Here is a 16,304-nt window from a genome sequence, read left to right on the forward strand (position 1 = left end):
TTAGTGTGTGTGCTCTAAACCGCACACAACTTAGAATGCACACTTACTTTTATGAATGTTACAACTTATTCACTCACCTCATTCTAAGTGATTCACCTCATTCCAACAATGTATGCTCCCTTGCTTTTGTATTTTCTTATCTTATGGTGTTATTTTCTACTTTTCATGATATGATGCACCATAAGCAACAAAGGAAGCGAAAGAAAGAACACGCAGCACCGGTTGATCTACCAGCTGAAGGTAGCAACTCGGAGAGTTACCGTATCCCCTTGCTCATCTTAGCATGCACCAAAGACGGTGAAAACTTTTAAGTGTGGGGAGGTCGTCCGACCGTTCGGCGTTCTTAGGTGACAAATTCCTAATTCCAACACTTTTCCATATCAGTTTAGGTCTTTTAGGATTTTTAGTTTTATTTCCTTAATTCTTGCATAAATATACATAATAAGCTTAGTCAAAATAATGATATTTTTCAAGATTTCTATCTATAGGGCACCTCAATTGAACTGAGTGAAAACCTTTCATAGAACTTGCTTGAACTATATATATTTTGTGGATCATGTTTTTGAGCTAAGAACACACAACCTAGTGAGTTTTGAGCTTAATGATGTGGTTACATCTTATAATCACTTATTTTCCTTCTTGTGTGCATTGTTCTCTTTCTATGATTGTGATATTTGATTTGTTTAATTCTATATGTCCATTATTCCTTGTATTTATGCACTTATATGATTGAGGCCATCATTTTATTAGCTCACTTACCCAAATAGCCTTGCCTCTTATCTTCCATTGTTAGCCAACTTTGAGCTTACGCTTAACCCACTTGTTCTTAATTTATCACATTACAAGCCTAAAAGCGAAAAACAATAAATGTCCTCAATTTGGATCTTTGATTAGCTAGGCTAATGTGTGAGTATCATTCATGTGTGGGAAACTTGGGATATTGGTTGAGTAAAAGGGGTGTGTTTTTGTATTTTTGTTGAAAACATTGGGAATTAGGTACATACTCATGTATTGATCAAATGTATAAACCTCATGCATTGAGTTCTCGTATATAGTTTGAAAGGAAAAAAAGGGTAAAGGAAAAGAAAAAAAACAAAAGAAAAAATAAAAAGAAAGAAAAAAAATAAAAAAGAGAAGAAAAAGAAAAAAAAAAGAGAAAGAATAAAAAGAGGATAAAATGCCCCAAAGTAGAGTCTAATAAGAGTCAATGCATAAGTGTTGTGAAATGAAACGAAAATGCATGAGTATGTGAAAAAGTGAGGAATGGGTAGTTAGATTAGTACTTAAATTGTATAGGTCATTATATAGGTTAGGTGAGAAGTTTAGGTTAATCAAAGATTCAAATTCAAGCTCACTTGACCATATATGATCCTACCTTGACCCTAACCCCATTACAACCAATGAAAAGACCTCATGATAATTGTATGCATGCATCGAATAATTGTTGATTGTTAGATGAAAAATAAATCTTGGAAAGCATGATTAGGGGAGAATTGAGTGAATCAACCCTAAACACTTGAGCGAATAGAGTGAAAACACTTCCGGTGAGGGTTCGATTGCTCAATTACATGTTTTCACCAACAATCATCACTTTTCTTGCAAGTTTGTAAAAATATTTAATAACTCAATTCAATTGTGGATTTGATGTGATTGCTATCACTTTAGCCTTAAGCTTATATGTTCTCTTGGGAATTGACTTATTTTGACCAAGCAATTGCATTAATTTAGATAGATGCATATAGGTAGGTTGCATTTGGTTAGTTTACATTGAATAAATGTCATACCCTTTGCTTCCTTCTCGGTTTAAGCATAAGGACATGCTTGGTTTAAGTGTGGGGAGGTTGATAAACTCCATTTGTAGGATTTATCTTGTATTGATTTTAGGGGATTTTATCAGCTTCTACCCACATTTATTCAATGAAATGGTATGATTTTGTGATTCTCCCTTAATTTGTGCTTAAATGTGAAAACATGCTTTTATACCCTTGATTTGATGATTTTAATCTCCCTTTGATTCCACTAGATGCCTTGATTTGTTTGTTAGTGATTTCAGGTTGGAAAGGCCAGGAATGGATCAAAGGAGTGAAGAGAAAAGCATGCCAAGTGGAGAACACATGAAAAAGCCAAAGATTTGAGATGCATCATCCACGCGCACGCGCACTGTACGCGCACACGTGGATTAAGACAACTCAAGGGACGTGCACGCGCACTGTACGCGTACACGTCGGTGTCGGCACATGATTTTTAAATAGAAAATGCGCCCAGTGATTTCTGAGAGTTGTGGGGCCCAGTTGCAACCAACTTTGGTGCCAGAATGCTTTAAAAGGACCAAGGATTGAAGAGCAAAGGGGAATTCCATCATTTTACACACATTAGGATTAGGATTAGTTAGTTTATAGAGAGAAGATCTCACTTCTCTCTAGAATTAGGATTAGGTTTAGTTTAGAGAGAGAAGCTCTCACTTCTCTCTGGAATTTCACTTCTCTTCTACTTCTACTTCTCAATTCCTTATTGTTTCATTCATCATTCTTCTATTCTTTTGTTGTAATTTCCTTTATGTTGCTTCTATGCTTTGTTGAAGATCTACTCTTGTTCCTTCTCTTTTCTTTCAATTCAATTTGAGGTAATTCATAAAAATTGTTTTTTTTATTTGTTGTTGTTTAATTCCTTGAAATTGAGTAGTGTAGATTTACTTTCCTTGCAATTTTACTATGCTTTCCTTTTATACCTTCCAAGTGTTTGTCAAAATGCTTGGTTGGATTTTAGAGTAGAATTTTATATTCTTGGCTTGGGAAGGTAACTTAGGAACTCTTGAGTTACTAATGTCCAAGTAATTGATGATTGGGAGCCATTGACTCTAGTTCTCACTAATTGAATTAGTGGAGAATTAGGACTTATGGACTTGGATTGATATAGCTCATTTGACTTTCCTTTACTAGTCACTAGTTAGAGGATGATTTAATGGGATTGATCCTTGCCAATTCTCATGTTGTGGTTAGTGATTAGGATAGAGATCCTTGACCACCAACCCTTGCCAAGACCTTTTTAGCTATTAGTTTACTTCCTTGCCATTTGTCTTTCATGTCTCTTATCAAAAACCCCAAACATAACTCATAACCAATAACAAGACACTTTATTGCAATTCCTAGGGAGAACGACCCAAGGTTTGAATACTTCGGTTTATAATTTTAGGGGTTTGTACTAGTGACAACCAAATTTTTGTATGAAAGGATTTTAGTTTGTTTAGAAACTATACTGCAACGATATTTCATTTGTAAAATTCTAAACCGTCAAAAATTCAATCATCAATAAACAAAATCATTCATAATTAATGCACAAAGAATAGCATATAAAATAGTTATGAACAACCACGCTTATATACAGATATACACTTTAAGCTGTTGACAATATTCAGTTATCTGGCCTTTATTGGAACTTATATCTTAGTTAGGACACCCCTACAAGTAGCTGGGTAATAACTATGTTCATATATATATATACAACATCCCAGGTCCTGACATATTCAAGAATTTCCTAAGCTGGCACCCAGGCTAGCCTACACTCTATACTCACCTAGTCCCTCTAAACTACTAAAGCGAGAAAAAGTATCTTCTAGGTCTTCAAAACTTGAGTCAAGTCGAATGTCATCAAAAGGTGGAACATCTACTTCTACTACTCCTCTGCATGATCATACATAAGCTTAGAGCATATCACTTTTACTTTATTGAGTGGCCGCATAATAGCAACATTGTACGGAAGACTTAAGTTAAAGTTCGTAGATAAACAAGGTAAAGATGTCGACTGGTCTCACAGTATATACATATAAATAGATAACGGAGTTCACTCTAGGCTCAGAAGACTACCTAGAGTGGAATGCTCTTTGCGCATGGTCATCAGCAAACTACGAAACGGTACTCATGTTTCCATCTGAAGGGGAGAGGAAGAGAGAAGGGGTAAGAATTGGGGAGTTCTTAGTAGGGTTGGGGTTATTAGTTAAGTTAATTAATTCTGTGTTATTTGGCAGAAAAATAGCAGAATATAGAAAAGCAGTAAACCAAAGATACAGATAAATAGATAAAATAGACAAAACATAAAACATAAAACAGAACACAAACAGAAGAATATAAGAAAATAAAACACAGACACAGAGAATAGAATACAAATAAAGAAATCATACATTCATACAACAATCATAACAGAGAAAATACATAATCAAGTATAATGCATGTCTACCCCAAGTGCAGGTAATGAGCTCATCTGTCGGTTACTAACCCGCTCCCGACGTTACCCAGCAACCTCTATCTGGATAAAGCTTTCTTGTTGGCAATACCCATTGCAAGCACCTTTTGTCTTGCAGGGTACCCATTGCAAGAAACCTTTGTCTTACAGGGCGGCACTTATTAGTCGGTATACGCCCCACACACTCACTGTAAGTAACCTTTGTCTTACAGGAGCACAACACACTCACTGTAGGAAACCTCTGTCTTATATGAGTACAACACACTCATTGTAAGCAACCTTTGTCTTACAGGAGTATTCTTTATCTGTGTGTATCTCGATACCTCTGTAAGCAACCTTTGTCTTATAGAATAGCATTATAGCTAAGTATCCCAGGAAAACGTTCTTAGTGGTCGCACCACCATCCATCTGACTGCCTCAATGCAGCAGATTAACGTACAAATATCTCTAGAGTTATTTTAATGCAACAAATGACCTTTCAACATGCCCACTGCTTGTTCTATAATCTCTTTATCATGTTACTCTTTTCACTTTGTCTCTTTACTCTACTTTGGTTACTCTTTTCTCTGTCTCTCTCTACTCTACTCTGATTTCTCTGTTTAACATATGTATTTAAAGCTTATATAAATTTTGGTATGACTAGTTAGCCTGTCCCAAGTATAGGTTCATTAAGTCTATACTAAAATATTATAACTTTTCATATAATATCTAACCCTAGACGCAACTCAAATACTAACTATGTTGTTCCTAGTTTGTTCACTAATCACCATTTATTTATGTCATTAAAACTTTACCGAATTTTTCTTTGATTTTTATCTTTTCATTAACCTTTTATCTTTCCTTTGTCTTTACCTCACTAATATGTTATTACCACTCCCCAAGTGTTTTATGAAGGTAATTATGAGATTCTGCGCTTAAAGTTGTCTTTCTAAAGCTTTTACAAAAAACTACGTTTTTTGCATTATGTTATTATTTTAAATAAAATATTATCTTTAATTAAATAATATTATTTAATATTTTATTATTAAATTTTCAAAAATTATCTTATTTTTACCTTTTACTTTATAAATTCACTTTTTACCACCCGTAACTTTTAATATTTCTACGTTAACCACCCTAACTTTTAGAAATTACAAAATAACCCCCAAACACCACAATATTTACTTCCTAGCCCTTTTTTAAGATCTAAAGCCTCTTCTTCATTGTTCTTCACCACACTCAAAGTGTTCTGTGTTCTTCGTAAATTTTTCAGATTCTTTCTTTGTTTTCACCCGTTTTTCAATCTTTTCAGCAACCGATTTTTACAATAATTCATAATAAATTAGCAGCCACTAAAACCCCATCTTTTTCACTTGATTTCAACACAAATTTAACCCCAATTTAAGGGTTAGGATTCGTTTTTCCTAGCTTCCTAAAACACAAGTTCATAGCTTGAATTTCATCAAATTTCATCAAATTTTCACCAAAATTTCAACTAGAATCACTCATATAAACAATCAATTTCAAGTATAACCAACCCATATCATAATCACACAACTCAAACACAATTAATCAAGATTAATTTTACCAAACCTTACCTTGATTTGCTGCTCCAAATCTGGTTACTCTTTGAAGTGTTCTTAAAGCATTTTTTCCTTCTAAATCACATCAAGAACAACTTTAAATCCCTAAAATCCTAACTAACTGAACCTTAATCAACATGTTAGGAAGGGATTCCTTACCTTAAACATGCTGGAAATTGAAGATATTTGGCCCACAAATTAAGCTAAGCATGAGATCTAAGGAAGAACATCAAGAAAACACATGTTTAGCATGATTTTTCTTAAAAACCAAATTGAAGAGGGAGGAAGACAGCCATCTCACCTGATTTTCAGCAATGTAAAAGTTACATGGTTATGTAGAGAAAGAAGAGAGGATCATTTTGGCGTAATCGGAGTTTTGATTTGAGTTTTAGTTCAGAAGAAATCAAGCTTTGAAGATTAAGAACTAATAACTTTTCTCTCTTTTCTTTCTATCTTATTTTTGGCCATTCAAGGTGAAAATGAGCTGCTTGGAGTGTCTTGGGGGTGAGGGAAAAACGTTCTTGATGATGATTGGCTAGTTTGGGAGGTGGTTGAAAAATATCACAAGTGTATAATTACTAAAACTATATGTATTAGAACATACACTTAACAACACTTCTAGAGATTAATATCTGAGCTACTAGTATAAATGACACTAGTAACATTATTAACATGAGAATAGAAGGTATATGATGAGGCATTAGCGTTGCTAAAGTCATCAAAGAGTGTTGGTGTTAACCTGCACTAGTATACTGTGAACCCGGTTAAACCGATCTCCTATTTTTAACTAAAACAGATCAAGTAACAATATAATATCATTCAAGAAGCTTCTAATACTAATATAATGATAATATTATGCTATTATGTTTCTTCTCTCATGAATTGAGTTCGGTTTGTCAAACTGAGACTATTTACGGAAACCAGAATCAAAACTCCTAACTGATACAGTTCAAAAACTAGGTTCTTTGTGATTGCGTTGTCGAGATTGCTTCAAAAGAGGTTCTAGCTTAAAGATGACATAATGACTATGAGGATTGATATGCTTGATGATACAGCAGAGGTTCTCCCTTTACTGATCTTCTGGAGAAATCCGTGTCTTCAGAAAAGATCTCGCATACTCGAAAATGGGGTTGTTACACTTACAAAAGGTTAATTAAAGTTACATTAACTTAATTCCGAAACCGTAATTTAAAGTTCGATAAGGTAAACTCACAAAACATTAATTAAAAAGCTAAACTTAATTACCAAACCTAGAAAACATTAATTAAAAACTAAACTTAATTACTAAGCCTTTGCTTACCTCTTTCGAATCATCCAATTAAGTCCCTTGCCCATCATGCCCTGACAGAAACGCGACGGTGTAAACCTATATTCCTTTCTATCTATAGGTTATACGGATGACCCTGAACTGACTCACTGACACCCCGGGGTAACCGACCCACCTGCCTCTGCTGGAGCAGATGCACTGGGGTTGTACTCCTCAACAACTTCATCCACCGGAGTATCTGGTAGACTAAGACAATCAGAGTCGAAAACCATATGCGGAGCGATGAAACTACTCTGTCAAGAATCCAACGACACCCGCCCTGAAGTGCGACCAGAAGCAGACCCTTGTCGACCAGACTCTGCCGCTGTAGGGATAGTGTTGAAATGACCACGATCTGTAAAATGACCGACACCAGTGTTGACCCATTGCTGTATATGATGATCCCCATCCTTATCAACAGGAATCTGCCATGGGATATATTGAAAGCCAGCACATTGCTGTCCGGGCAGAATGTGCTGTGTGGGTAGAATTTGGTTGTTGGACTAACTCTAAAGGTCGTGTCAGCTAGGCTCGCTATGGTCGCTGGATTGGCCGTGCTGACTGGTCGGCTGCGATGGCTAGGCTCGGCGTGCTCGTTGGTCTGGCCGTTCTGACTATGTTGACCATGGTCTTGTTTCCGTGAGAGATAATAGGGGAAAGGTTCAAACACTGCATACTGAGGTGGCCCCTGAGGTGTTGGTGGCTGAAGTGGATGCTAAGGAACTTGCCCCAACAACATCAACATATGCCTGTACAAACCCATGTACGAATCACAGTACTCAGCCGACGGTCTAAAGTCCCAAGTCGGAAGGGGTGCCCATCCCGCAATCGAGTGTTACAACGGATGTCCCATTCCGGTATACACCCCACATGTAAAATTGTCCAGTCATGATGCTGCACTCCGCGAAGAGTCATGCAATGCTCTTCTAGTGGAATGACTCTTGCTATCTCCGGGGCGGGTTGTGCATACCCGAACTTACGCATCACTCGATTCGAAGGGTGCCATTCGACACACTCGAACAAAAATAACGGAACAACGGTGTCACACACCTTAAGGTGTCCATGTAGCTCGTCAGGTATGATCACTCCTTCAATATTAGAATATTAGAAAATTAGAACCCTAATATTAATGTTGGATGTTAACACACACAAAGGAAAAACATTTACCTCTTCTATATAGTCTATTTCCTGCCTAAATGTAGCCGTGGTCCTCAATAACCACACGGAAGTTCGTTCGGAATAACTCCACTTGAAACATTTGACATTGAAAAAATTAAAAAATGTGTTGTCAAACGAATGCATCGTAAATAGAATACACAACAAAAATAGGAACTATTACCTCCGGGCAACCGGTACATCAGCCGCTGGAAGGTACTGTCTTGATAGGGTGCAATACACGGCATTCGCATCTAGGCCCAAACAAAGAAAATATTAAGAGAGCTATCCATCTCCTTAGTATCATAACGTGATGCACGGCACAGTGTCCTGTAAAGATGCATGAGACATGATGACCCCAAACTATAAGTGTGGATCCAGCCGAAATCATGGAGCAATGGTAGATACTTCGCGTGGACACATGCTGTCGACTTATTTGCGAATTGGGTCGAACCAAGAAAATAGAAAATTTAACATCTGACGTATCTCTGAATAGACTTCAAAGTGTCCAATCACTTTGCGTCTCTGATATGGCGAACCCATTCCAACTTTATCTAAGATTTGGAGGAACTACTCACAACGTGTTCATGACCGAAAATCGCGATGCTCTTACTCTGCAAGAATTAGCCACTGCTATCTACCCAGCCTCTTACAACTTGTCCATTAATGGGTATGCCAAATATATGAACGACATCTTCCAGTGTCACCGTAAAGTCACCCACCGGCGATATAAAGGTATGAGTCACCGGCCTCCACCTTTTCACCAAAGCAGATAATAAAGGGTAAAATCCTCTGATCACCCCAATTCTAGAAATATGGTAGAATCCCATTGCTTATAAAGCGTCTTCTATCATTGAGTTCCACGTCTTTGGCAGATCCAGTTTACGAACCATAAGATTCCTATTAGACTGGTACAACAAAAATATATTTATTCATTGAATATATCTATTAATTTAAAAAATCAATTATTTAATTAAATATATATATATATATATGAAATACATTTATTCATTGAATTTATTTATTCATTATAACAAATAATTATTTAATAAAAAAATAAAATATAATAATAATTTGATTGTACTACTTTATATAAATAAAAAATAAAATAAAATATATCATATTATACTATTTACTTACTAGTTTAAATAATATAAATACGGCCATAAATAAAAAGTAAAATAACATACAATAATATTACTATCGTTCATAATGATCATAACAAATACCCTATACCCAAACACAATTTTTTTATAAATTCAAAATAATAATTCCAAAAATTAATGGGATCTACATCTATATTATTTCTCTGTTTACTAATTAACAAACGAATATAAAATAAAATAATAATATACTAAAACTTATGTATTATTTATTAAATTTAATATTTACAAACTCAATTAAATAATATAGTAATATTAAAAACAAAAATAATATCATTATCAAAAATTAATATTAATTAAAATTACAAAATTAAAATAATTAAATTACCAAAAAAGGAAAATTATTAACTCATATAAATGGGATGATCCAAATAATTGATAATATATTCTTCAGGTGCTGTATAATTACGTACCATTTTTAATCAATACAAACTAATTATCTTTTTTGTATAATTACTCTTTAAAAAAAAAAACACTACTGATGCACTACTAACTCTCTTCTTTTTCCTCACTTCATATTTCTTCTCTCGCAACACACACTACACGGCATACATAAAATGGGGCATGAAATGGAAACGAAGGTGCTCCATTTATAGAGCTTGAGCTGCGTCGTTGGTTATCAGAGTGGAGAAGTTGTTTCCTGCATGCAGACAGCCTCTAACACGCTCATCCTATGTTGCTGCAATTCCTCAGAAACGTGTGGGAACCTCTAAAACGGTTGTTGGATTCGCAGAATCGCAGGCAACACGTCCGCTGCGTGTTGTCAAGGAGCTGCCATGCCGCTGAACTCGCCACATCACCATGCCCCTTACGTTTTGCCGGAGAACTGTCATGCTGCTGATGGACCCTGTCACCTCGTTTCCCACATATTGAACCTGCACCCATAAACTGGCAAAAACACCTATCTCTAATATTGATCCAAAACACAAATTTATATTCTATATAAAAAATAATTTCTGTGTAACATACTATGGTATAAGGTTAGTGTGCTTGAAGCCTTAAATGGTTGAGAGAAGCACTTTTTAAAAGTAAAAGCAAAATTAGAAATAGAACTATTTTGATTGAATATATTATAGAAATATTTTTTATTAGAATAAAAATAAGTTAAGTTGTTTAGATAACATAAATTTATAAAAAATTATTTAAACAAAATTATGATTTTGAACATATAGAATAAATAACTATTAAGAGATAATTTTGACAAAACGGTGCAATTATTTTATCATATTATTTACTTAAGAAAATGTATTACTTGTTAAAATCAATGTTTTATTTCATTAGTATTACAAATGTAAAATACACCTTTTTAGATCAGTATTGCTAGATAATCGAGAAAACTTAACAAAAAACTAACTAGCAGTCTATGGACCTAAGCTTAGGCCTAATTTGTTAAACACTTTTCAGAGCGGTGCTTAATTTGTTAAAAAAATTTACAAAGGTGTTTACATTTGGTAAATCACACTGTTGGAGGTACTTGTTTTTGGTAAATCACATTTTATATTTGGTAAATAAAAACAATTATGTAACTATATAATTTTAAAAAGTTAAAGAGTGTTTTTAAAAGTTAGAATGTACTTAAAAAGTACTCTCTGTTAAAATGTATTCTAAAATTAATTTGTACTTATTAAAATAAAAAAAAAAACCTAATAAAATTCTAATAAATTAATATTCAGATTTATCCTTAATTATTGATACTAAATTCTGTTCCCGATGAAAAAACAAATCTATAATATCAAATATAAACCAGAACACTGAACACGGGTATTCAGAAGGATAAGGAATGCATAAATTTGAAATATTTTAACGCCTACAGGGCATCAAATAAATTCATGATTATCATATTCGGTAACTCAGGAGCAATTATGAGGTGAAGTTCATACTTAACAAACCAAACAATCCTACAACGGGGAAAAATAAAAATAAACCTTACCACTATGGCCTGGCAGTCAGTACGAACCAAACTATAAACAATGCATTTTTTTTACATTTCCCCCTTCTCTTTTTTGGAAGGTGTCTTACACAACTCTGTAGTTGTTGATAGCATTTCTCGCACAAAAAAGGAGAGAAACAAAAGTAATGTTATGGGTAAAAATAAGAAGGGAAGAGATTAGAAGATATGAGCTTGAAATGAAGATTAGCAGATCAATATCATAAGAACCATTCCCAATTTATTTCCCTTACTCATTCAGTGACTAACCTATAATATGCAACCTAAAACACACAGTTTGGAGATGCAAAGGCAGCACAAGGCAATGCTCCAAGGTCCAAGCTAAGCTTCCATATCTTTCGTTCATGAGAAAATAATACAACTCAACCTTTGGTTTGAGAAAGCTGAAAGGTTGATTAGTTTACATGTAGCACTCATCTAATTTGCTTTTATGAAGCTGAAATGCAGGGTTAACCCATGCGCCGCAGCTGCATTGCATACCAGCCCAGTTGAAGTAGCCCAAGCGTGCATTACATCCGATACAAAGAAGTTTCTCCTCTACATGACCTTCTTGCACTAACAAGTCAACAAAAATAAATGGGATTAGCAAGATAATCAAACTTGAGTTTACCTACATCTGTGGAGTTTAGATAAATTCGAATGGTAGACTTGTAAGAATTTTCTTATTTAAGAATAGTGACATAGTCATATAAAATCTAACAATAATGAAATAATTTCATGATAAAACAAAATTATGTTGAAAAACTTACAATATTATAATGAAGCAAATAAAAGATATAAAAAGATTAAATACAAATTTTAAAAAATTAAAATTTGAATAAATAATGAATTTATGATGTTAAAAATTAAAAAATATATATATAAATATCATCTTTAGAAGTCTAAATAAAAGATTCTTGTGAAATGTTTTGATAGTTAATAGAATAAATTTTGACTAAAATCTAAGATCCGAGTAAATAAGCAAGTTAACTTGAGAGTTTAATAATCATGCTGTTAGTACAAATGATTGAAGAAGTGTGATTTTATGGAAACTAAGATATGAGAGGAAAGTTTCCAGGAACCTGCTTGCATCCACTTCATAGGTTCAACAAATACTGAGGTACAATCAATTGGTTGCTTTTCCACTTCCCAGGGTTGACTGCTTCTCTTTTTCCACTTGAAGCTTGATTCTCCTTCTCCACGCTCATGAGTAACTATATTCTCCTTTGAAGCAACAATTCTTCTACATTTCTTACACCGGTATAAGACTTGTGGTTTGGTTGTAGTTTGCAACTCAGAGATACTCGATTCAGCCATTTGTATTAAATAATCAACTTATATTTGTGCTTGCTGCCCTGCAAATTAGAGGCAAATGAGAAGAGATATTATAGTTTACCATATAGCCAGAACTGAAAACTGTATGACAGTCATTAGTTAAAGCACAAGACAATTGTGGAAATAGATTGATATAACAACAACAGCAACAACAAACTTAGTTTCAGATGAGATCTTCATCTAGGCATAATTAGTTTCAACTTCAGAACAAACTTTCTTACAATTTAGAAAATCAAAGTTCATGGTTTAGATGTTTTCCTTTTCTTTTTAAATTTTTGTGCAAAGTAGAACAACCTGTGCAAAGTAGAGAAATTAATACTAATGGTTGTTCCACCTAGATGCACTCTAAACACAAGTGAATGACAGATTGGTATTTAGCTAACCCAACCTAATGGAATAAAGCTTTGTTGTAACGAGATGACAACATATGATTTTATTTATTTATTTATTTTGATAAAATATAATTGAGTGAAACTGTAAACAACTTTAAGCTCATAAATCCTCTTATTATTAGATGCTTTGATGCATTCTGGTTCAGAGGAAGAAGACTTGTATTTACAGCAAAAGAATACAACAAAAACTAAAGGACCTGATTCCTACAAAACTTTATTATTTATAAGATATTCATTCCTTTTAAATTCTTCTCTTTCATTTATTCAATACAAAAGGAAGAAGAAACAGCAAGCTGCAGTCTCATGCCCCTGCATTCCCATGTTTCCAACAAACATAAGTTAATTATAGAGCGCAGGACACTAAGCTATTTCTGACTTCACCCTATGTTTATCTCGTATTCTTTCCTGTCCCCCTGATATAAAATTTTTTAATATCCAATGCTTTTAGTGGAATAGTTTTACAAATAATATATACTCATCCAATGCTTTTTTACTGGAATAGTTTTACAAATAATATATACTTTTTTCTTTTATCACTTCTCAACAACTAGCAATTCTTTTTTTAATATGGACCCAATTCAGTGGTGGCAAAGCTGACATGGGTTTTAATTCTATATTTACCTGTTTTTAAACATGAATTTGTGTTCTACTTGTTCTCCTTTTGGCACACTATGCTCCTTTGTCCCTTACCTACATCATTAGAAATGAAAGTTATTCGTAAGTTTTTTCAAATCATGATGAGTGAAATCTATGGCATATTTAAAGGCAGCTGAAATTGCTGTTATGTAGGAGGCTGAATTATTTGGGAGTGATCACTGCTATGTTCCTATTATAATTGGCTTGTTCCAAGTTCCTCAACTTTGAAATAACAAACCTGAAAAAGGAGAGAGGGTGGGGGGGTTGGGATTGTATGAATCTGTTATAGGATAGAGAAGATGAGGAATATATAGAGGGAGGGAGGGAGGGTGATCGAGGAACAATCAAAACTGAGAATTAGACATAGAACCTTAGTGAGGGTAAAATCACACTGTTTTAGTTCCATTCGTCCATTTAGCTATCATTGTTCTATTGTTTTTTCCTTGTTACTAGTACCAGTTATTTCAACCTGTCTCTGATACCAGTTGTAAATGACTTAGTATTAATGGAGATAATAATAGGACTAAAACACAGAAACCCTCTGGAATTAACACTGAAATTACAAGAAATAGTTCAATGAGATGGCATTTCAAGAGGGAAAAACTTTCCTATTGTTTATTATTCAAGACTCAAACACTCTCCTATGTCTAAGATAGTCTCTTAAAAAATCCCTCCCCAGCTCCCCTTCCCTATAAAGGTTTTCCCATATTAAGTCTAGAATATTCTTCTCCATTTCCTAGTTGGCAGTTAGTTCCAAAACCCACTGAGCCTACAATTTACTCAATTACAATTAAGCTCTCTAGTCCATAATGTCTGGTTTCCTAACACACTGCTTTCTGATTTTCAAGCCCAACAAGAAGATTTGATGGAGCTGTACAACAATTTTGCAGAGGCAGGGGAAGGACCTTGCTTCTGGTGCAAACGAGTTCTAGTGGATGTGATGGTAAAAGCAAAGCAGGTAATTTTGGATCGCCGTGATCTGAGCTATCGATGGAGATGTATTGTTTTTCAGTGTTGATTGCAGAGACATGCAAACACCTGAAGTTTATTTCACATAATGCCTCGATTCAAACTTAGTTCCAGTGACCAATTTACATCCAATACCTATAATAATTCCTTGAGGAAGATTCAATAGTTCGAAAGATTTTAGAAGCACTGATGATGCTAGCTACAAAAATACATTCTGAGATAAAACATAAACACGATGGACAGCTCTCTCTGCAGAAACATGCAAATATGCAAGCCACCAAATTAAAGGAAAAATTAAATTTAAACTAATGATGGAATGTGATCGATTTATGTGATTATATAAAAATATATAGTTATGTAGAGTAGGTTGACCACCTATATTTAATATTCAATGTCTCAATGTACTAGAATGAGGTTTTACTAGCTAACTACATGAATTGCATCCTTGAGAATATTCTATAGGTAAAATTTCAGTGGTGATTTGTACATCCATGTAGACTGTGCTGAAACTTATGGAATAATCATCGTCAACAAGCGCTTAATGATAAGAGAACCCTAGTAGTAAACTGAGACAACTATCAAAATGATTGCGTCAAATAAATACTTCGTCATTTCTTCACATAGGACTAGATAGGTAAGCTACACACTAACGATTGAAATTGCACTGATCAATCAAAGTCCGAACAGCGACAATCAAAATTTTCTTTTGGCTATTCATAACCTACGAATTCAATTCAATTCAAAATTTGAAGATAAAACTTTTGCAATCGAATATTAATCTTGGGCTGGAATTCGAGGTTTGCGATTGTCCAAGAATTCAGAAAACAATACTAGGGCTAATTGGTTTAGGGTTAAAAGACTTTAAAATTGGGAAAAGAAAAGTGGGATATGCCGAGAGAGACGAAGAACTACCTTGCAACTGAGGAGAGCTTAGAGAACACAGACACCGCCGTCGCTACTGTGTTTACTGTAAATACGATATGAGAGTGAACGTTGAGAATTTGGATAAAAGTTTGACCGACATTTTAATATACCAAAAGGATCCTTGCTATAAATATAGTATTTGTTAGAAATAGGAGAATAATTTGAAAAGTGTATTATTAAGAGTGAGTTGAAAGGTATAATATATGGATTAATTTTTACATACAAGCATTTAAGACTTACAAATCTTACAAGCCCTTTACCTTTAAATGCGACTCTTATGGCATCTGTCCTTCAATTAACGCGCGAATATATAACTTCCAAATTTCAAAAGATTTTGTTTCTTTTTTCAAATCTCTTACCAAATTTGTTCGATCTCCTTCTTACGTTCTCTCTTTACCATTTCATTTGTTGTTTTACCTGCGTTTATCACTGGTTTTTTCTTCGTCATTTATGTGAGTTTCTCTCTCTGTACTCTAGCTTTGTTTTTTTCGATTTTCATGGTTTTTGAAATCAACCTTTGAACTCGTTTTGAAGATAATGGATGATTCAACTTCAGATTGTCAGCTGAAGCAGGACGAAGGAAATTTTGAATTTGAATCGAACAAAGTCCCTGAGGTTTGATTTAGTTTCAGTTAATTAGGATTAATCTGAATTTGATGCAGTTAGTCGTTTATGATTGTCTAGCTGAATAATCCG

The 16,304-nt window shown here is 34.2% G+C and overlaps 1 protein-coding gene across 3 annotated transcripts; it reads right to left on the reverse strand.

The window, feature by feature from the left end:
• Positions 1-9,890: 9,890 nt before the first annotated feature.
• On the reverse strand, positions 9,891-15,713 carry LOC130973382 (probable inactive dual specificity protein phosphatase-like At4g18593). 3 transcript variants are annotated; one of them, XR_009084122.1, is made up of 5 exons: positions 15,597-15,713; positions 13,701-13,769; positions 12,435-12,707; positions 11,356-11,928; positions 9,891-10,313 (listed from the first exon to the last, which is right to left on the reverse strand). XR_009084122.1 is itself a non-coding variant. In XM_057897875.1 (4 exons), exons 3-4 carry the CDS (start codon positions 12,667-12,669, stop codon positions 11,774-11,776), a joined length of 390 nt encoding a protein of 129 aa, XP_057753858.1. In that variant the 5' UTR covers positions 12,670-12,707; positions 13,701-13,769; positions 15,597-15,713; the 3' UTR covers positions 11,173-11,773. The 3 variants fall into 3 exon arrangements, 2 of the variants coding, with proteins under 2 accessions (XP_057753859.1, XP_057753858.1); XM_057897875.1 differs by lacking the exon at positions 9,891-10,313 and having other exon boundaries at positions 11,173-11,928; XM_057897876.1 differs by lacking the exons at positions 9,891-10,313; positions 13,701-13,769 and having other exon boundaries at positions 11,172-11,928; positions 15,597-15,700.
• Positions 15,714-16,304: the final 591 nt, after the last annotated feature.

The sequence above is a fragment of the Arachis stenosperma genome, chromosome 4 (genome assembly GCF_014773155.1).
Source record: "Arachis stenosperma cultivar V10309 chromosome 4, arast.V10309.gnm1.PFL2, whole genome shotgun sequence".
Taxonomy (NCBI): domain Eukaryota; kingdom Viridiplantae; phylum Streptophyta; class Magnoliopsida; order Fabales; family Fabaceae; genus Arachis; species Arachis stenosperma.

What these genes read in the sequence shown, in the direction of transcription:
- LOC130973382 (XM_057897876.1), bottom strand. Translation starts at nt 12,669, where the DNA reads ATGGCTGAATCGAGTATCTCTGAGTTGCAAACTACAACCAAACCACAA. An exon ending in TATGAAGTGGATGCAAGCAG is followed by an intron (nt 11,929 to 12,434) that starts GTTCCTGGAAAC and finishes TTGACTTGTTAG; the next exon opens with TGCAAGAAGGTCATGTAGAG.